We start from the raw sequence: 23,403 nt of genomic DNA on the forward strand, positions 1-23,403 counted from the left end.
TGGTTCTTCATGAAAGTACCACTTGTCACGCAAAGAATAATCCCTCAATTTACGCATGGGGACCCGAAAGATGGAGGCTCTGTCCGCTTACAAAGCAGCTACCTGTGGAAAACTGCAAACCCCATAAACTATAATGGGGTCTGCAGGATTTTATACAGAAATGGGCGGATAGAAAAGCCCTCTTAACAGGATTTTAGGCAGAATCTGCATCAGAGTTTCCTACAGAGACTCCAACGCAGAATTGAATCCATCCTCAGCTATGTTGACAGAAATATAAAAAAGTTCTGAATTTTGGAAGATAAATTAAAAAAAAAAATCACTGAGCACTAACGTACAAATTACCCTATGTCCTTAAAGGATTAAAGATGTATAGATAATAAAACAGATGATCACTCAGACTAGGTTCACATCTGCCTTGGAGTCTCCGCCTCAGATTCCAGCTATTAGGGAGAGAAAAGTTATTATGCATAGGGGGTGTTCACACTTGCACCCGATGTACGCCCTGTGTCATTCCACCGGGTCTCCGTCCTCAGCCCCGAGAAACTGGACAGGAGATGGAAACCCTGCAGGTAGCTTTAACACCCATTCATTTGAATGGGTTTTGAAAGGTGACCACCAGTGTCCACCTGCGGCCTTTCCATGGGGAAGCCATTTTTTTATTCAGCCGGACACAAATGTCCGACTTTGTGCCTGGCCGAAAAAAACGGTTTCCCTGCAGAGAGGCCACAGGCGGACACCGGTGTTCACCTTTCAAAACCCATTCAATTGAATGTATTTTAAAGCTGCCTGCCAGGTTTCCATCCCCTTTTCAGTTTCTCGGGGCTGAGGACGGAAACCCGACAGAATGGCACAGGGCGTACACCAGGCACAAGTGTGAACACCCCCATAGGGCTAGTTCACACTGAATTTTTTGGAAGCGGATTTTGACGTGGAATCCACCTCAAGATCTGCTGAGAAAAAATGGCTCCCATTGTCTTCAATGGGAGCGGCTTGCTTCTTTTTTCAGCTAGCTAGTATTGGAAAAAAGAAGCGACATGCCCCTTGTTCCCGCGGATTCTGCGGATCACTCAGCTGCAGGGTCCGTGGTGTGAGACTCCCTCTCGATTAGGGTCTTTCATTCGGGACTAATCCCGAGCGGAATGCCGTGATGTGATGGCGGTGCACTGCATTGCATTCTGTCGCAGCTAGCCGCACAGTATGTTCACTTGCGGAATCCATTTTCCGCTGTGTGAACGTACCCATAGAAGATCTTTCTCTCCACCAGTTTCAGTATAAAACAGGTAGAAACCATTCTAATCTATGGGGTCCGCTTTCTTTTGGCGAAGGGGCTCTCCTAGCGTTGGTGTGCAGCCTGTACCATGTGGTCAGTTACACCTCTTCTCTATAAGGTTACAAGCCCTTTCTCATGCAGTTTTTATAGTACACAGCGCCATCTAGCGCACAATCAGCTCACTGCGCCCTGTGATCGTTATTTGGACCGTACCATTCCCTCGAATGTGTATCCTACTTTTGTGACTTGTTGATAATGAACTCTACCTCTACTCTACCTTTCATATCTGTAAAACACATTTAATAATTTCATTATTATTAATAATGTTTTTACCCTACGGAATCCCATGTACACATATAGTCAAGCGGGAAGAAACGACCCTCTATTGAGAATGGTATAGTTCCAAGATGGCGGCCACCATGAAGAAAACGGTGAGGTTGCTCGGAATGGCGATATTTGGGGTGTTGTGGGTGACACGGGCGTTGTTTCATGAATAAAGCCGAGGCGGAAGGGATTGGGGGCGCAGTGCAATGAGGTGGTGATGGCTGTGTCATGTAAGGTAATACAGTGAGGCCGAGCAGCTCCTGCCCTCGCAGCGGATGGCACATCAGTGACTCGTGGGGAAGTCTCATCGTGTACTGTCACGGGGATAGAGTTAATGGCTGGGACTTCATCCACCCACATAGCCCAGATCAAATAAAGACTTTATAATATTTATGAGGAAAAAACTTTGTTCCGAATTACAGAGGACTCCCCTAACAGAAACATGAATGCAGATGTGAATAGGGTCTGAGTTTGATTGTGGTTTGTGCTCTAGTCACTTCCAGAGCAGCGGTTATTAGCTCTGTTTGCATCAAGATTGCATGATGTCACTGCAGCATAGCTATCTTCTCTCTGAAGTTCTAGGGCACAAATACTATAGTGCTAAAGGCCCCCACCCCTTTTTTATGTAGCATATCCAATGGGAATTTGGTCATGTCGATCATTTTAATTATTTTGCATCCATGCCATCCTCTTTCACATCGCCATTGGCTAAAGGATATGTCACTAGGACTATGTTCACACGGAGTACACTATTTCATCAGGATTACTAATATGTGAGTAACTGGTGCGTAAATGGGGGGGAGTGTCCTAAAATAACCGTTTAGAAATTGTAATCAAGCTAAAATGTTCAATTAATCATTTTGATTTAGGTCACAATTGCCCAGCCGTGTGTCCATCATGTGTTATATCGTTTTCCTCTTTTCTTGCAGGTTGCTGAAGATGTGAATGTCACATTTGAGGATCAGCAAAAAATTAATATCTTTGCAAGAAATACAAGCAGAGTTACAGAGCTGAAGGATGAGATTGAAGTAAAGAAGGTAAAGTCACTGCAGATGTATTTTGCAGGAACAGCATGTTAGATTCTAAGAAATTGAATTGTTGGAGGTGGTGAAAGGTCCTGTTCAAGGCCGGGGCCCCACGGGCTGGAAACGCCGCAGGAAAAATCATGGTGTTATACAGTATCAGCAAAGTGGATGAGATTCATGTGATTCCCTTGCCCACGTTGCATTAAAATCTGTAGCGCGAACACACTGCGATTTCCAAAATTTGCCCATAGGCCACGAGAAAATGGTCGCTTACAGTACTGTGCAAGCGGCCATTTTCTCGTGGTCTATGGGCATGCGCAGTCTGCTCTGCCCGAGTCCTAGAAGTTACAAGCCACCACCAGAAGGAGAGGCTGAAGAGGATGCTGCTGACGAAGATGGAGGCGGCGCTGGAGAGAGTTCTCTCACAGCATTGAGGACACCCCCAGTGCTGTTTGAGCGCTGGAGCCCTCCCCCAGTGCTGCGAGAGAGCTAATTTGCATTTACATTTTAACCCCTTAATAAAAATCCAAAGCTGTGCCCCTCAATTTTTTTTCTAAAAGTCGCCATATTCTAACACAGTTAACTTTTTTTTTTTTTTTTATACTTCCACGTACAGGGATGTATTGGGCATCTTTTTTTTTTTTTTTGCGGGGTTGGGTGGCACTTTTGATGTTTTTTCCTGCTATGGCGTTTACTGTACAGGAAAAATATTTTTATAGATTTGTAGAGCAGGCATTTTTGGACACAGGGATACCTAATGTGTATGTATTTCACAGTATTTAACTGTTTTTATATGTGTTCTAGGGTAAGGGGGGGGTGATTAGAATTTTTATTTATTTTTTAAATTTTATGCATTTATTAGACCCCCTAGGGGTGTTGAACCCCAGGGGGTCTGAGCACTAATGCAATGCATTACAATGCTATTTTGCCATTGCAAAAAAAATCATCATTTCTTTTGCAGGCTGCATAGAGCATAGAAAGTCACTGCAGACAGACTGGGGAGCCTTTTACAAGGCTTTACAAGGCTCCCGGCTGTCATGTCAACGTGACGTCGGCCCTTGAGCTTGCTCCGGGTGCTAGCGATCAGCGGCAAAATGGCAGCGCCCATGCGCGCTGTCGGGGAAAATGGCGCCTCAGTCAGCTGTGACCGAGGCGCCGGAGGGGTTAATGCCCCTCATCGGTGCGGGCACAGACCGGGGGTATTAGTGCTGGGTGTCTACTTTATAAAACAGTAGACACCCGGCATCCGCCGTACTGGTACGACGGATGTCGGGGAGGGGTTAAAGGGATTCTATCATTAACGAAAGGTTTTAAATTTAAAAACATGTAGGAATAGCTTTTAGAAAGGCTATTCATCCCTTACCTTTATTTTGCGGGTCTGCGGCACTATTTTTGAATTTTTCTTCTTTCTTCATTATGCTAATTGTGCTTAGCTTTGTCATTGATTCCAGCACCGTCTCTGTCTTCTGTTCCTGATTCGCTTCCTGTTTGCTCCTCCTCTTACATGAGAGCACCAGAAAACGGCAGACGGAACATGCACAGACATTTTGCATTGATCTGCATGATCCTGTCTGTTCTTTGACTTGACCACAAATCTATGCATAGTACAATGATCACGCTTAAGTTTTCATATCTTGTCCAAGGTATTGCGCTATTTGACTTATTTCAGCAAGAGAGAGATCTTTTTTCTTTCCCATATTGATTGAAACCTGTGGCTTGTTTAATAATGTGAAGCGTCCTCAGTGTTGCAGCAAACGACCGTGTTTCACTTGTCCATGTGATAGCCAGCTTTACTGGATTAAACTTCATGCTGGGATCAGGACTCCTCGCAGTAAAGTAACCTATGATGCTTGGAGTTCCTGCCTCCCGGCGTCATACTGTTCAGTACCAATTATAGTATGGAGCAGTATGTCACTGGGAGGCAGGGACTCCTAGCATCATAGTCTGTAGGGTTTATTGTCCCTTTAAAAGCTGCTACATCTATACAACAAGCCTCTGTAATGAACTTCAGTTGTACAATCCCATTATTCTATACATTGGTACATCTCCTGAACTTTTCACCACTGCTTACACTCAGTAAAGTAACCCCCACCATCATTAATCTGATCATTGAATTAACAGTGATTTATTTCTCCCCTGATAGAAAGAACTTCAAAACCTGGAAGATGCCTGTGATGACATCATGATGCTAGAAGATTCTCTTCTTATCCCTTATCAGATTGGAGACGTTTTTATTAGTCATTCCCAAGAGGAGACTCAAGACATGCTGGAAGCTGCAAAGGTTAGTAATAGAATATAACCATTATTATTCTGTACCTATATTATGTACAAGCATATGACTGCTATATGATGTCCATTATGTACAAAAATCTATTTACTGCGAGATCTAAAAAAATATAATTACTATAATACTGCCCGGTATGCCCAAGAACATAACTTATATTCATGAACATAAGAAGAAATATTCTAACTACTTTAACCAGTCAGTTGGTTTTTCACAATAAACTGGCACTATCATGTTAGGGACATGGTTCTTCCCTTTCCATTGGTAATGCTCAGTAATCTTTCTGTTGCAGCAAAATAAAGTTATAAATGTTTGAATGTATAAAAAGTTCTATGCAAATTAACCTAAGTAGTCATGGTGGGTAGGGAGCAGCTTCAGCCTAGTCATGTAGTTATGGTGTTAGCCATGCTAGTCATGTCTCCTGGACATGACTGACATCTTCCTCACAGTCACTTCACTCCTTGATGTTAAGAAGGAAAAGTCACTCACTCTTTGTGAATAATGTATCAGGATCAGATTGCTTTAAAGGGGTGATTTGGTTTCTAGAATTAATGGTTTATCCTTAAGGGGCTCTATCAGCAAAATCATGCTGATAGAGCCCCACATATGCGTGAATAGCCTTTAAAAAGGCTATTCAGGCACCGTAAATGTTATATTAAACTACCCCCCAGTTTTAAAATAGCCTTTTTAAAGGCTATTCACGCATATGTGGGGCTCTATCAGCATGATTTTGCTGATAGAGCCCCTTTAGGATAGGCTATCAATATTAGATCTGTGGGGTCTGACATAAGATCAGCTGTGCCAAGACAGCACAGCTATGTTTCTAGTTAGACCCAGTCCATAATTATAGATGTTTACATCGTTTTTAGACTGTTTAACCCCTTGGTGACAAGGTCTAAATGAAGATCACTGTACTATTACAGTGGAAGCTTTCTTCCGCTCACACACTGGGTGGGTGACCTAGAGCGGATTTTAGTTGTAACCTACATCTATCACCCTGCTCCAGCACCTCTGGTCTGAGCTGAGCTCAGATTGGGGATGTTAAACCCTCAGATGCCAAACATGACTGCAAGATTTAAGGAGTTTCTGCAGTTATACTGTACAAACAGTACATATTTGGCATCACCACGTAACAATCTGTGCAATAAAACAGAAATGTTATTTAACCTGCATGGTGAACGTTGTGAAAAAAATGTCAGAAGTAATGATTTTTCGCCATCTTACCTCACAAACCTGCTCTCCAAAAGCCAAGGTCTTTTTATTCTGAGCACTTCCATGAGCTCATACATCAGTTTACAATCACATACAGAGCATTTCCATGTTCAGGAGACAAACTGTGGTTTGCCTTTTCTTCAACCCCCTGTGAAAATGAAACATTTGGGGCTAAATGGACAGTTTATTAGAAATAAAGTAATTTTTCACTTTCCCACTCTAATGCTAATAAAATGTGTGAAACAGCCATAGGGTCAGAATGCTGAGTATAACCCTTGATAAATTCTGTGAGGGGTGTAGTTTCCAAAAATGGTCACTTTTGGAGAGTTTCCATATATCTATATCTATATACATCTATCTATCTATCTATCTATCTATCTATCTATCTATCTATATATATCGTAATGCACAAATTAATATATTTTGGTCACTTTGCGTTCCCAAAAAAAATAACAATTAAGTGTTCAAAAAGTCAGTCACATGCACCCCCCAAAAATGTAAATAAAAGCTAAACCAAACATTGTATGTACCCCAAAATGGTGGCAAATGAAAGTACAACTCGTCATTCAAAGAATAAGATCTCGTATAGCTACATAAACAGAACAATAAAAAAAAGTTATGAATTTTGAGGACTGGGAGGGGAATATATTCCAGATTTAGGGTGCATTCACACTACGGATACGGTGACTGATTCTGAACGTTAAAACACGGTCAGAATCAGCGCGTATAAAGCAGATCCCATTCATTTCAATGGGAGCCGGCATATGAGTGCTCCCCATTGAAATGAATGGGCTGCTTTTTTCTCTACGAGTGCTCCCATTGAAGTGAATGGGAAGCCCTTGCGTGTACGGCTCGAAATCAGCCGAGCGCCGGGCCCCTTCACATGGCGAGCTGTACATGCGAGCGCTTCCCATTCACTTCAATGGGAGCTCTCGTAGAGTAAAAGGCAGCCCATTAATTTCAATGGGGAGCGCTCGTATGCCGGCTCCCATTGGAATGAATCGGATCTGCTTTATACGCGCTGATTCTGAACGTGTTTTAACGTTCAGAATCAGTCACCGTATCCGTAGTGTGAATGCACCCTTACAAGAAAATTTCCCGCACAAATTTTTTAGGGACCACTTTGGTTTTGAAGGGGACTGTAAAGGCCTAAATATTAGAAACCCCCATAAATCACCCAATTTTCAAAACGGCACACCTCAAATAATTCAAAACATATAGGAAGTTTAACCCTGTAAGCATCTTACGGAAATTAAAACAATATAGAGGTGAAATTTAGACATTTTATTTTATTATATTTAATAATCCATTCATTTAGTCCTAAAATTGACACATTTACAAGGGTTTAAATGCATTTGTTTGTTACACAATTTCTCCCGAGTACAGAAATACCCCACTTGTGGGTGTTAACTGATACTTGGGCACATGGCAACGCACAAGAGAGAAGGAGCGACACTGGGTGTTTGAAAAGCAGATTTTGCTGGAATAGTTTTTAGGTGCCATCTCTCATTTGCAGAGCCCCTTGAAAACTGCACCCCTCAAGGAATGTAAAAAGGGTTATGTATAAATAGGAATGTATAAAGAGCATTTTGATCAAAGATTTTATTAACATTAGCATGTGTGAATGAAAAGTTATTAAAATGTCACTTTATTCCCAACGGTTTCATTTTCACAAGGGGTTAAAGGAGAAAAAGCAGCCCAAAGTTTGTAAAAGAATTCTATCATTAAAAAACTCATTTAAACTAAAAGTATGTAAGAATAGCCTTTATAAAAGCTACTCATCTCTTACCTTCATCTTGAGGGTCCACATCGCCGTTTTTGAATATTTCTCCATTCTTCAGTGTGCTTAGAAAGCACTGGAGGCGTTTCCCCTGCGCTCTTAGCACAGAGTTGTCATCCATTCCAGCGCTGCCTTTCTTCTGCTCAGTTGGCTGTATTCCTCATCTTCTTACAGGAGAACACCACAAAATGGCTGACGGAACAGCCTACTGCATGGCCGTTTGCCATTGTGAAGTGGTCTTGTGTAAGAAGAGGAGGAGATGCAGAACACAGAGGCGGCGCTGGAATGAAGAACAACACTGTACTATTATTACTATAATGAAAAAAAGAAGACAAAATTCAAAAATGGCAGCACGGACCTTCAAAATAAAGGCTATTCCTACGTGATTTTAAAGCATTCCTTTAAAACATCTCAAAGTTATTGCCATATAATGTGACACGTTAGTTTTGGAAAATGGGGTTGTATTCTTAAAAGGGCTCTATCATTGGCAAAAGTCATTTTTAGATAAGCACATCCTTGCATAGCCTTTAGAAAGGCTATTTCACAGCTACCGGATTAGTATGTAAATTGTCTCAGGGCTCGTGCAAATCTGCGCCTGGGGTCTCCGTTCTGTAGGTTTTTGTTTCCTGCCCGAAACTGGGCAGGAAACGGAAACCTGCAGGCATTTTTCAAACCCATTCAAATGAATGTGTTTGAAAAGTGTCCGGCCTTTTCGCCGCGGAGAGCCCAAAGTGCTCACCGACGTTCGCGACCAGATACAGTCTGACAGGTTTCCATCTTATGTATGCAGAAGACGGAAACCTGAAAACTGAGATTGAGCGCTGGTGTGAATTCAGCGTCAGTAGTGTTTGAATAAGTCAGTTTTTATTCATATGCTAATGAGCTTCTCAGTGCACTCCAGAAGTGTCTGTGTGCACTGTCTGCGCTATGTGCATGTATAGAAGAGGCTGCTGTGCTGATGACTTGTCTCTGCTGTGCATACACAGAGCAGACAGTGCACACAGACACTTCCGGTGCACAGTCGAAGCTCATTAGCATATGAATAAAAACGGACTTATTCAAAATCTGCTGAGGCAATTTACATACTATTGGTAGGTGTGAAATAGCCTTTCTAAAGGCTGTGCAAGGATGTGCTTATCTACAAATGACTTTTCCCAATGATAGAGCCCCTCGTGCTACAGGGGACTCACATGGACCAAACTAGGTCCTGGTAGCCTAAGTCTCTTGGCCGGTGCAAATACAGTGCTCAAAAAAAGTAAAGGGAACATTTAAACAACAGAATGTAACTCCAAGTCAATGAAACTTGTGAAATCCACCTGTCCAGTCATGAAGCAACACTGAATGTGAATCAATTTCTCCTGCTGATGTGTAAAAGGAACAAACAAGAAGAAAGCTGTGGTTCTGCAGGTGGTGACCTCAGACGATTTCTCTGTTCTCATAATTTTTGGCTGATGTTTTGGTCTCTTTTGCATTTTGTCATTTTCTCACCCTTAGATGTAGCATGAGGTGGTGTCTACAACCCACAGAAGTTGCTCAGGTAGTGCAGGATGGCGCATCAATGCAAGCTCTGGCAAGAGGGGTAGCTGTGTCTCTCAGCACTGTATCTAAAGCATAGAGCAGATACCAAGAGACATGGAGAGGTGTCAGATGGCAACAACCCAACATCATGACTGCTACCTCCTCCTGTGTGCAAACACTGTGCAAAAGCTAAAAAGTGCAGTGTTTCTTCCAGAGCCCTGCAAAATGACCTCTAGCAGGGAACTAACATCCATGTAGACTGACATCCATAAGTGGGTGTTGTGCTTCAAACCCAACCCCATGTAGGCTAATTGGAATTTGCCAGAGAACACAAAGATTGGCAGATTTGACATTGGCGCCCTGTGCCCTTCACAGGCAAGAGTAGTTTCAAAATGAACACGTGGCAGATCCTGGAGACCCCTTTTAGACCTGGTTTTTTAAAAGGTGTGTTAGTGGCATTAATGGGTTAATACATATACTTTTAGCAGTGTTTTCGGTGATTTCTGGGTTTCTGTTGGAGCTCCTAGCATCTTCTGCATTTGTTTACTTGATGTCAGCTTCAGGCTATGTAGATTCATGTTATACCTTCCACACTACCTCCCTGTCACTGCTCCCCCCTCTCCCCTTCCTCTCTCACTACATCACATCCTCCTTCCATGTCTCCTTATCTAAGCATTCCCGCCCACTACTAGCCCTTCACAAGTAACTAACTAAGCCCCCCACCCTCACCACTTAGCTTCTGATCTGGGAGACCGCTCCTCCTCTCTTCTTCACTGTGCGCAGGCTGGAGTTGCTGTGCACACGCTGGAAGTACTTGTGAGGCTTGCGCAGTAGAGATGGAGAGCCATCTCTCCTGCACGTCTCCAAGACAGATGGAGCCAGGGATATGGGTAACTATTATTATTATTATTTAGAAGTTAAGCGGGGGAGGTGGTTTAGTTTAGGGGTTAATTCATAGCTTATCCCGGACAATCCCTTTAAGACCTTAAACAGGATGTCCCTTAGCTTTGCAGATATATATTTCCTACCATTCCCTGCCCTGCCTCTCATTCACTGCTATTTCTACATTTTATTGGTGCATCTTTCCAGTTCAGAAAATATCTGGTTATGGGGGGTCACACGGTGGCTCAGAGGTTAGAATTGCAGCGCTGGAGTCCTGGTGTTCAAATCCTGCCAAGGGCATAAAACCATCTGCAAGGAGTTTATATGCTCTCCCCGTGTTTGCATGGATTTCCATCCCATATTCCAAAAAGACATACTGATAGGGAAAATGTACATTGTGAGCTCTATGTGGGGCTCACAATCTACATTTAAAAAAAAAAAAAAAAATCTGGTTATGGAAACAGGACTGGGGTGAACGAGATAAAGCATATATCTAGTCATTGGTATAGTGTAAATTTAATGTAAATCACAGTATTTATCATGCTCTCTTGTAATGTTTGGTGGGTTTTTTTTTTTAAATAAACAAACAAAAAATCTTCACCTTGTATAATGATTTGTTTGCTGTAAGTAATCGTTTTTTGTTTTGTTTTTTTGTGCAGAAAGGATTACAGGATGAAATTGATGCTCTACAGTCGCGAGTCGAATCTATCCAACAAGTCCTTAGTGATCTTAAAGTTCAACTATATGCCAAGTTTGGAAACAATATCAACTTAGAGGCTGACGAGAGCTAAATCTTTTTGTTAATTTTTTTTCTTAACTTTATTTTATTTTTTTTGGCCCAGTCAACATAAAGACATATCAGCACTGAAAAAAATAAATAAATCTGATATTTATAGTATGCAATTTCACCTTCAAATTGTCCAACATGTACTCCTGGAATGAAGATGGACAACTTTTGCTTTACAGTCGTAGCAGTAGACACGTTACCTTTTTCTGCTGTGAGCGAAAAACTGTTTAATATCCTCAGTTAAGATTGAGAACAAGATTAAGTTGTCAAAGCTTGTGAATCTGTTCTTCTGGACACCAAAAAATAAAGCAGAGTTCTGGCATGCAAGTCCGTCATCTGTGTGAGACTTTTTAAATAATCAGAAATCTCAATATCAAACAATAAATACAAATGTTGAGGCCGTCTTTATTAAAGAGCCCAATACACCCAAATTATTATGCAAATTCTGACAGTCAGTATAATGTTCAATCATTAGCGTATAAATTAAATTGGACAAACCTCCCAATGCCAACATTTTTTTTCACAAATTAAAATAAATCTAAATTCGCTGTTCCAAATTATACACAACAAAGTTACTAAACAATTTATAGGTTGTAAAGAACTGACAATTTTCAGCGTTATGAGGTCACATTTACTGAAATCAAAAGCTATTGTTTTGATTTGAACTGACTCCCACCTTCAGATCTTTTGCTTGAGGAAACTCCAAAGGTTCTCAATGGGGTTGAGGTTAGGTGGCCGCACCATGAGATTCTCTCCTTTTACGCCCATAGTAGCCAATCACTCAGAGGGATTCTTTGCTGCATGAGATGGTGCAGTGTCATACATGAAGATGATTTTGCTACAGAAGGCACAGTTCTTCTTTTTGTGTCATGGAAGAAAGTGGTTAGTGAGAAACTCTTTGCAGAGGTTATTTTCAAACCTTCAGGAGCTGAGCCCTCTCTATACACGGGGGGATGCTGGTTGTATAATACAGCCAGCACCTGCCACTAACTGCCATGATTGGTGACAGCATAGGCAGCGTGTAATAGAAGTCAATGGCTTTTACTGTACACTGCATTGTATGAACAATCAGACCCAATAAGGTTCTAGGTCCCTAGGGCAGTGATGGCGAACCTATGACACGCGTGTCAACGGGGATACGCCACAACATTTTGGGTGGCACACATCAGCAGCTACCTATTGTGTTATTGCAATTAGCACCTGATGATAATTTTTGCTCACTTGTCCATGCTGCTTTCTTGGCCACCCTGCCAACTCATCTAGGTAGTGTTACTTACATCATCTATGTACAGCAACAAATACCGTATATACTCGAGTATAAGCAGAGTTTTTCAGCACAGTTTTTGTGCTGAAAAAGTGCTCCTCGGCTTATATTCGGGTCATTACGGTAATTTTCTGCTAGCAGGCCAGGATAGCAGACCCCGCCCCCCCCCCCTCCCACTCCATCACATGCCGGGTGACGTGGCCACGTAAGCTCAGGCCCGCACCCGGCGTGTGGCTGCTTCCTGGCCTGCTAGCAGAAGTACCGTAAGTACTTCTGCAGCTCTTAATGCTTTGGGCCCCGGATGCCGGGTCTGCAAATGTAATGGCGCCGTTCTGCAGAGCGGTCGCCATAGAAACCGGCACTGCCGCTGTAATGCTTACAACAGAGATGCTGAAGCTTATTCCCGCGATCTCTGATTGTAGGCATAAGCTTTGGAATCTCCGATGTAAGCGTTACAGTGGAGGTGCCCTCCGGAGATGTCCTCCCCCCTTAGGCCTGCCCCATACCTTTAAAGATGCAGGCCGGCTCCTGCGCAGCGAGCTCGCAGTAGCCGACCTGTTCCGACGACAGCCGGGAGCCTAATGAAGGCTCCCAGACCTGTCATCGCTATATTACTATTGCGGCTAGTCTATGACCAGCCGTAATAGTAATGTAGAGAATCTCCCATAGACGGCAATACACTTGTATTGCCGTCTATGGGACTTGCAATCAAATGACTGCAGGTTTAAATCCCCCGGGGGGGGGCTAAAAAAAATTGTAAAAATAAATAAATATAATAAAAAATTAAATAAATAAAAGCTCAAAATCACTCCTTTCCCTATAATTCATATAAAGGCGGGGTCACACCAGGACCTGATCTCAGTTATGCAGGTTTCCGTTTTCTGTCGGGAGAGGACAGAAACCGACATTCAGTGTCTGTTGGTGAGCGTCTTCTGCTGCCCATGGCAAAACCGTTATGCATAACGGAGATTGGGCGCTAGTGTGAACCTGCCCTCAAAGTAGAAAATGACTGACACACATACACATTAGATATCCCTGTGTCTGAAAGTGCCCGGTCTACTGAATATAGGGTATCTGCAGTGCTCCTGTTCCGTCGGGAAGGGGTTAATAGGAGCACTGCAGATACCCTATATTCAGCCAGGCTGAATTCCAACTGGGGATAAAAAAAACCCAGTCCTCAAGCTCAGGGAAGGGGCAGACAGACAACCAAAACACCCCCTCCCCTTCCCCAGTATCTACTGCACCCAAGAACTCAGCCATTAAAATTTTTTTAAATTTTCCAGTAGCTGCTGCATTTCCCCCCTAGGCTTATACTTGAGTCAATAAGTTTTCCCAGTTTTTTGTGGTAAAATTAGGGGGGGGGGTCGGCTTATATTTGGGTCGGCTTATACTCGAGTATATACAGTATCTTAAAATTATGAATATTTCTAGGCGTGACACGGCACCCTAGTCATGCTAGATTTTTTTTAATGAATTTTGACACCCCAAGCTCAAAAAGTTAGACATCCCTGTCCTAGGGGGTCTGAAAATAAAACCATTTAACCATATTTATTTTTATTTTTTTTAAAGTACAAAAAAAAAAAATCCCCTTCCTTAGATCACATATAAAAATATACAAAAGTAAACAAACTTTTAGGATCCTCTTGCTCAAAAATGCCTGAACTATTAATTGCGTAGCAAGGAAAAAAATTTAAATGAGCAAAAGACTGTGGATTTTTTTGTTTGTGTTTTGTTTTTATTTGTTTTTTTTAACAACTTTTGATCTTGTTCTATTCATTTTTTTTTTTTTTTTTTTTTTCGGAGGCAACCATCAGACCTACCCCCAAATTAGTATCAATAAAAATGACATCTTGTCCCATAGAAGAAGACACCATACCTAGCTCTATAAACATAAATATGAAAAAGTTACAAGTGACAGATTTTTTTTGTATTTTGCAAATTTTTACATTTAAAAAAAAATCATCAAAACATGAAAAATACTATATAAATTTGGTATCGCTGTGATCGTACTGACCTGCAAAATAAAAGTAACGTTGTTTTTACCACATAGAAATGCCATAAAATTAAGGCATTGAAGGGGTTAGTAATGTGGAATTTCTTCCTTAAGCTCGAGCTTAATTTTAACCTCAAACTTTAATTTTAAGCTCAAGCTTAAATTCCTCCTCAGCTGGAATTTCTTCCCCACTTGGCGTAAATGTGGCGATTTGCCCGTGGTGGAAACGTCACAGAGAAAATCGTGCCATTTGAGAGTACTAACAAAGTGCATGGGATTCTAGCAAATCCCATGCCCACTTTTGCGGTAAAAACCATGCTGCAATTTCCAGAACCGATACGGTTTTGGAAATCGCAGGATGTCAATTACACCTATGGAAATGCTGGCGGTTTCCCCATATGTATAATTGAAACCAAGTCTGCAGAGATAACCTCTGTGGACTTTATCTAAAGCACTGTGGGAAGAACTACGATGTGTTGCCACTGCAGTTTTTCCAGCAGCGCTTTTTTAGCCATGGGACACCATGTGTAGGCCTTATCTTTAGTTTTTTTTTTTTTTTGTTTGTTTTGAAGTTTTTTCTGAACCAAAGCCAAGAACAGCTTCAATATGATTGAAAAATGGATACGAAGTACTTTGCCTTTCTGTTCAATCTTCTCTTGGCTTTGGCTAAAAAACCCCAGCAAAATCCGCAACCAAATAAAGCTGTGTTTCTTCTAATTGAGCTCACCTGGCAAACTAATTATCACAGGTATTTGAGATAGATCTCAGTGATCCAAAGAGCTCTGAAACACAGAACCAGCCATGAGTGTAATTGTAAAACAACAAATTGAATCTCTGACACTTAAAGGGACTCTATCATTGGGAAAAAAAAAAGTCATTTTTAACTACTTTCATCCTTGCATAGCCTTTAGAAATGCTATTTCACAGATACCTTTTGTATGTTAATCACCTCAGTAGTTTTTCAATGATCCCGTTTTTATTTATATGCGAATTAGCCCAAGCGAGCACTCTCATCAGAAGCAGCCTTTCTGCTCTCACACACACATAGCAGAAAGAGTGCTCGCTGAGACTTCCGGAGTGTAGGGTGGGGGCTAAATAGCATATGAATAAAAACGGGTTAATTAAAAAAACTACTGAAACGATTAACATACAAAGGGTATGTGTGAAATAGCCTCTCTAAAGGCTATGCAATGATTAAAGTAGTTAAAAACGAGTTTTCCCAATGATAGAGCCCCTATAACATCCGATTTGCATAATAATTTGGAACACAGTACAGTGAGCAATTATCTGTCATGTCTGTAACAGTGAGGATATAGAGAAACCTGGTACTAGCAATAGTAGCAAGGTCTCTGCACATGAATGAGTTAGGGTTGGTTCACATCTGTTTTTGTATTCCGACCGGGGAGACCCCTGAACGGAATACAAACGCAATTGCAAGCGCTGTGCTGTAAAAGCACATGGACCCCATAGACTATAATGGGGCCCGTGTGCTTTCCGCACACTGCTCGTACAAATCATGCGGACAGGAAAGTAGATTGGGAATTACTTTCCTGTCCACACGATCCCTGCGGACATCTGCCGGTAAGCATTATAGTCACATGGGGTCTGTGCACTTTTACAGCACAGCGCTTTGCACTTGCATTTGGTATTCCGTTGGGGGGTGGGGAGGGGGGGTTCCCATGCGGACTCCCTGGACTGAATTCAAACGCTGATGTGAACAGGGCATAAGAAAACCATTTATCTCTTGGCAGGATGCAGGTGTTTACAGGGCTACTACCAAACTGATCGTATTATTTACATTGTACCAAGAGACAGCCTTTTAACAAAGTCACAGTGCATTCAGGGCACTGTCAAAACATGGTTGCTAAATATGGGCCATCAGCACCCCAATTATTCACTTTGCAGTTTTAGGGTGGCTTGGGAGGCTCTTTTTTTTTTATTTTTATTTTTTTAACCTATTGCTTTCAATGTGATATGCTCATATCACATTGAAAGCAATAGGTAAAAAAGCCTCCCCTTGATTTCAATGGGTAGCGCTCGTATGCCAGCACCCATTGAAGTCCATGGGATCTGTTTTTTTACGCCGCTCACTCTGAACGAGTTTACGTTCAGAATGAGCGGAGCATATACTCAGTGTGAAGGCTTCCTAAGGCTGCGTTCACACGGATTTACGCTCCGCTCACTCAGACACGTAAACACGTGTCAAAGTGACCGCTGTAAAACAGAATCCCATAGACTTCAATGTGTGCTGGTCTTATGCGCGCTACACTTTGAAATCAATGGGTTTAAAAGCCTCCCATTGTTTTACAGCGGTCAGTGAGCAGAGCGTAAATCTGTGCCAGCAGCTATTTTCAGTAAACACTCAGTAGCCCATGCTTAACAAGTGCAGAAGACTAGTCCAATGAGCCACTAATGGCAAAGTTGTATTAAAAAAGCCTTTTCAAATGGTAAGAAACTTTAGCGAACGTTGGATAAATAATGATGATGATATTTACCTTTGCGCCTGCAGGTGGCACTATTGTTCCAATTGGCAGTAGTATGATTCAGCTGTGGTTAAATGCTGTTATGTTAAAGTGTAACTCCCATTTTATTTTTTTGCTATTGTGTTGGGGAAAACATTTTTGTAATATACTTTAACTTATCAAATTTCCTTTTAATAGAAACGGGTTGTAAAGTTGAAATTATATAATTTTTTTTTTTTTTTTTAATTTCTGTTCTTCCAATACACACAAAGGGTATAAAGATGTGTATATGAAAAAGTGGAATTGCAATAATTTTTCTAGGAGAAATACTCCATTTTCTGGAAAAACTTCAGAGGTCCCAACACTTACAGCCATAACTGTATCTGTGTTGCTGGTTTAATATGATTTACCCTGGCGACTCCCTTCGCATCTTTTAACATCAGTGTAAAAACTACATAAAGAGTACCATGATATGGGTCTCCATGGTCAAGCAACTGCATACAAGCCTTACATCACTAAGCACAGTGCCAAGTGTTAGGGAGCCTTCACACGCAGTAAACGCGCATGTATTTTTGCAAAATACACGTGTAAAAATAAGACTCCCATTGCGTTCAATTATATCTTTTACACATGTAAAAATGCGCCTGCAAAATGTCATTGAACTCAATGGGAGGCTTATTTTTACACATGTATTTTTAAGCGTGTATTTTGCAATAATGAGGGAGGAAATGTAGGGAGGTGCAGCATTATGGAGAGCCTTGTGGATGAGAGTAATAACTTTATATTTTATTCTATAATGAATAGGCAGCCAGTGTAGCGACTGGCACAGACCGGAGGCATCACTGTAGCATCTAGACTGATAGATGAGCCTGGCCGCTGCATTCAGAATAGATTGTGGAGGGGAGAGTTTAGTGAGGGGAAGACCGATTAATAAGGAGTTACAGTAGTCAAGGCGAGAGTGAATCAGAGAGACAATAAGTGTCTTTAGTGCATCTCTGGTAAGGAAAGGGTGTATTCTGGAGAGTTTTTTGAGGTGGAGGTGACATGAACATGCGAGTGATTCAACATGAGGGGTGAAGGAAAGGTCTGCGTCAAACATGACCCCGAGGCAACGGGCCTGCTGCCTAGGAGTTATAGTAAGGCCTGAGACTACAATGGATATATCAGGGACAGATCTGTTAGATGGTGGAAACAGTAGTAGTTCAGTCTTAGAGAGATTTAGTTTCAGATAGAGTGAGGACATGATATTTGAGACAGCAGAGAGACAGTTGCTGGTGTTCTGTATGAGTACAGGGGTGATGTCACGGGAAGATGTGTATAATTGGGTGTCATCAGCATAAAGATGGTACCTGAAGCCAAATCTGGTGATGGTTTGTCCAGTGGGAGCTGTGTAGAGAGAAAAGAGCAGGGGGCCTAGGACCGAGCCCTGAGAAACCCCAACAGCAAGGGAAAGAGGGGAGGAAACAGAGCCCGCAAATGATACACTGAAAGTGCGGTCTGAGAGATAAGAGGAGAACCAGGAGAGCACAGTGTCATTGAGGCCAACTGAGCGGAGCATAGTGAGGAGGAGTTGATGGACAACAGTGTCAAAAGCTGCAGAGAGGTCCAGAAGAATAAGAAGAGAGAAGTCACCATTGGATTTAGCCATTAGGAGATCATTGGAGACTTTTATGAGAGCCGTATTAGTAGAGTGCAGAGTGCGGAAACCAGATTGTAAGGGGTCAATCAGAGATTTAGCAGAGAGATAGCGGATTAAACGAGAATAGACCAGGTGTTCCAAGAGTTTAGAGATGAAGGGGAGGTTAGAGACAGGTCGATACTTAGCAGCACAGGATGGGTCCAGGGAGGGTTTTTTCAGTAGCGGGGTTATAACAGCATGCTTGAAGGAGGATGGGAAGATTCCAGAAGAGAGAGAAAAATTAAAAATTTTAGTAAGGTAAGTAGTGACAGCAGCCGACAGAGATTGGAGAAGGTGTGAGGGGAAGGGGTCACTACTGCAGGTTGTAGGGCGAGATGAAGAAAGTAGTTGGGAGACTTCCTCTTCTGTAACAGATTCAAAAGATGAGAATGGACAGTCTGAAGTGCGGTTGGTGAGGGGATCATTACTATGGTAGGTGATGGGATCAATGCCACCTGGGGCTTGGGCAGTAATTTCCTAACGGATCTTATCAATTTTATCATGGAAATATATATAACATTAACTATAAAAAATATTTTAAAAAGTACCTCACCACAAGAATGTGATTGCCCTGCACAGTGCCCTGACGACATCCAACGCCTTGAGGGTGAACTAAAACAGATTTTGAGCTAGGATCTCTCTTCCAACTGTCTATTGTCTCAGGCTAGGTTCACAGCAGTTACCCGCAGACCTTATAGATTATAATGGGGTCCATCAGGTGTCTGTTGAGTTTTCACCGTTTTTATACTGAAACCAGCGGAGAGAAAACTCCATATAAGAGTAAGTTCACACGTGAGTTTTTTTGGACCCGAATTTGACATGAGGCCGCCTCAGATTCTGGCCCAAAAACGGCTAGCCATGACTGGATGCTGGTTCGGTGAACCAGCGTCCAGTTCCGGCATTCCGCTCCAGATTAGGCCCAAATGAATGGGCTTAGTTGGGAGGCAGGTGTCGTGAAGCATAAGTCCGTGGCTGAATCAGCTGTGGAATCCGCCTGAAGAAAGGGCAGGTCACTTCTTTTTTTTCCGCGAGCAGGTACAAACCTCTCGTGGAAAAAGGAAGTGACCAGCTCTCATTGATTTCATGGGATTCCATGTCAAAATCCGTCCCAAAAAACTCCGTATGAAGCCGGCCTAAGACTTTTCCCTGTTCTTGTTTGTGGTGGAATCTGCTTCATATTATAGGGGCTATGCCGCCAATCATATGTATGCATATCTCTATGTATGCATATCTCTATGCATAGAATTGCTCATCAGAGGTAATTGGACTGGTGAGACCCTAAGCAATCGCTAGAATGAAGATGTTGTACCCCCACTGGGATTGAAGCCATGAGTAAAGCAGCCAATCCCCCTGGTGGATGGAAATGTTCCCCCATTTCCATTTATTTTTAATGGGAGCACCAGATTTAGAATGGAATGTCATAAAAGCTCCTGTAGGTGCCTTACAATTTTTTGTCTGTATAATTGTATAACACACACATAATATATATATATATATATATATATATATATATATATATATATATATATATAAATCTGCGATTAAATATTTCATGTACAAAAATGCTTATGTCCTGAGATATAAATATATAATGGGGACGCGCTATAAGCGGTGAAGACAATTTCACTGCTTATTCTGATGGAACACATAGTTAATGTGCACAGACACGGGTGAATCGAGCCTTGGCCACAACAGTATCATCTACATGAGGATGTCACTTTTCCCCATTTTTATGTATTGCTTTGTGATTACATTTGTCCTGACACTGAAAGGGGCCCCAGGGCAGTGAGCGGCTGAAATTCCCATTGCAGATAATTGACTGAGTGCCGCAGTTTATTCCTCTCCTCCTGGCTCAATCTGCCAACATTGTTAAAAAGGAAGAGGAGGAACAATGTGTGAGAACCTCTAGAATCTCTGCCTCTAGGTGTCCTCGGGGGCTTCCATTTTCTCCTACATCAAATTAAGTACGTAAAATCTGTAGTGAATGCAAACATCATCTCCATTTGTTTGTGCCAGGTAATTGTATGGTACTTCTACAGATGCAACTTTGGAAAGCAGCTTTGATTCACAGCAAGGGGATTTCTTAAAGGGGATTTGTAAATATGGCTTATTTTTACCAAATAGTGTTTTATATGATCACATTTTAGTGGAGTGCAAATTAGATGTGTCACAGTGTGATGTGAAGGGGCAGTTTTTGGCTTAGAATTAGTAGAATACAATTAATGACAAAAAAAATGATGTGCCCAGACAGAGTCGGACTGGGGTGTCTAGGGCCCACCAGTGGAATTGTTTTAGGGGCCCACCACCAGGACCCCTGTAGATGAGTTGTACAGAGACAGGATGGCTAAAGGTAATACCAGGAGCTGGCTGCTCGCCTGCCATACGATGTGTACCATTACACTACCTAAACGCACTGCTACATCCTGTATGGCAAGAGAGCAGTGTGGCCCCTAGAATTGTCACCATTACCTGTAGCCACACTGTAATGAAAAAGCTCATCTGCAGAGGTCCTGGCTGTCAGATTCCCACAGATGTAATATTGATGGCTTATCCTAAGGACAGGCCATAAATATTAGAAACATGGATAAATCCTTTAAAGATATTGTCCAGGAATTGGAGCAACTCATGTGCCGGGCTGGAGGTTTAAAATAAAAAAGCATACTCACCTGTCCTCAGCAACCCGTTGTCCTCGGCCAGTGTCCATTCAGTCTGGTGCTGGCACCTTCTTGCTGGGAGTCCTGCACCTCATGTGACCGCTAAGAGGAATTGGGTACAGAATTTCCAGAAATGAGGTGTTGCCATGAGACCGAACAGACAGAGGCGGAGGACAACAGGGTGCTGGGGACAGGCGAGTGTGGTTTTTTTTTTTTTTTACACCTCCGTGGCTGAGGTCTAAAAATGAGGGATGAATCAGCTGTTTGAGTGAATCGTGGTATCTGTACAAGCGCCGTGACCCCTTCTCTGTTTACACAGTGTCGTACATCTCATAGTGGCCATGTCATGTAACTACAGCCTCGTCCTATAAGCGTCTATGTGATAAGGCTGTAATTACACCACATGGTCACTATAAACAGACAGCGTGTGATATAAACAGGCACCATGGCCCCTTCATACAGATGATCAGGGGGTCACATCTCTTATTGATGATTTATTCTGAGGATAGATCATCAATATAAATGAACTGGAAAACTCCTTAAGCTTAAGGCCCCACGGGGTGTCCTGCAGCAAAAAAGCACTGTGGGAAAAAATGCGACTACGACGCATCACGTTTTTTCCTGCAGCCCTTTGCACAAGAAAGTTTGCAGAGCTTTCCTCTGTATTTTCTGCTTCAATTATATCGAAACCGCCAGAATTTCCGTAGGCATGCTGCAATGTCTAACTCTAAAACCAAGACTGCTTTGGTAATTACAGCATGTATCTTATTTTACCGCAAAGTGTGGATGGGGCCTCATGTGGCAAAAACACCATGGGAAAACCCAACAGTTCCTGCAATGTGAATGGGATTCTAGCAAATCCAATCCACACATTGTGGAAAATTATGTGCAGTGAACATGCTGAGATTCCCAAAACCGTTGGGGTTTTGGAAATTGCTGAAATATCACTTATACCTATGAAAACACTGATGGTTTCCCTATAGGTGTAATGGAAGCAGAAAGTGAAAAGCGCTGCGGGAAAAAAAACACAATGCATTGCTTCTGCGGTTTTTCCTGCAGCGCTATTTTGTTGCAGTTTGCGACGTCAGGCCTTAGTCTTAATAAAGCCCAAGTGCCACTTTCATTAAATTAATTGCCTCCTCTGCCCCTGATTCCACCTGACAAATACTGCACCCCTAATATCAATGACCACCCCCTTATGTTCATAATACCTCCTAATATAACCTCCCCTTGTATTCGTAATGTCCCCTAATAACCCTTATATAAGTGACCTCCCTTATGTCCATAATGCCCCCTCCTTATAATTATAATTTCCCCCTCCAAACAACCCCTTGTACTATTAAAATACTCACACCTAAGCTAAAAAAAAAGAGTTATACTCACCTACCTGGGATCCTGATGAACGGAGTCGCTCACTTTACATCCAAGTGCAGGACGTCTGTGTATCAGCAGTCAATCTAGTTAAAAAAGGTATATTAATGGCGGTGCCTGGACCCAGAGCAGCCGCCATTGGTGTAACTAAAGTTTTGTGGGTCTGGGTACAAACTTTTGTCCGGGGCCCCCTATCCCCTTACTAGAGCGAATTCTTGATAGTTGTAGTTATGGGCACTAAAGTAATATCTCAGATACTTGAAAGGGATACAGCTTTAGTACCCACAACTGCAGTTATCAAGAATACGGTGAGCAAACAGCGCAGCGCCTCACATGTAAGCAATACTGGGACAGCATAACGTGCTCCACAGGGGCCCCCAAACAGTATTATGTGCTCCATAGTGACCCCCATACAGTATTATGTGCTTACCAGTGACCCCCCCACACACAGTATTATATGCTCACAGTGCCCATCCCCAGAGCCTGAACCCCCCATTCCCCCCTTCTTCTCACACAGCCTGCCCCCATGTCTCCCCTCTTACTCACACAGCCTGCACCCCCATGTCACCCCTCTTGCTCACACAGCCTGCCCCCCCATGTCTCCCCTCTTACTCACACAGCCTGCACCCCCATGTCTCCCCTCTTACTCACACAGCCTGCCCCCCAATGTCTCCCCTCTTACTCACACAGCCTGCCCCCCATGTCTCCCCTCTTACACAGCCTGCCCCGCATGTCTCCCCTCTTACTTACACATGCTGTTTCTTCTCTCCTCCTTCCATCAGTCTGTTCCTGGCAGATTCATCTTCCTGTGTAACATTACACTGTTCTATACGATCCATGTAGCCCCGCCCACATATAACATCACAGGTCCTTCAAGCTTTGCTGCACGGAGTCTCCCT

General features: G+C 42.5%; 1 protein-coding gene across 1 annotated transcript; it reads left to right on the plus strand.

Moving 5' to 3' along the window:
- Positions 1 to 1,614: 1,614 nt before the first annotated feature.
- Positions 1,615 to 11,402, plus strand: PFDN4 (prefoldin subunit 4). Its single transcript, XM_075278613.1, has 4 exons — positions 1,615 to 1,701; positions 2,524 to 2,631; positions 4,763 to 4,900; positions 10,955 to 11,402. Exons 1-4 carry the CDS (start codon positions 1,678 to 1,680, stop codon positions 11,084 to 11,086), a joined length of 402 nt encoding a protein of 133 aa, XP_075134714.1. The 5' UTR covers positions 1,615 to 1,677; the 3' UTR covers positions 11,087 to 11,402.
- Positions 11,403 to 23,403: the final 12,001 nt, after the last annotated feature.

Source organism: Leptodactylus fuscus, chromosome 6 (assembly GCF_031893055.1).
Source record: "Leptodactylus fuscus isolate aLepFus1 chromosome 6, aLepFus1.hap2, whole genome shotgun sequence".
NCBI classification, from domain to species: Eukaryota; Metazoa; Chordata; class Amphibia; order Anura; family Leptodactylidae; genus Leptodactylus; species Leptodactylus fuscus.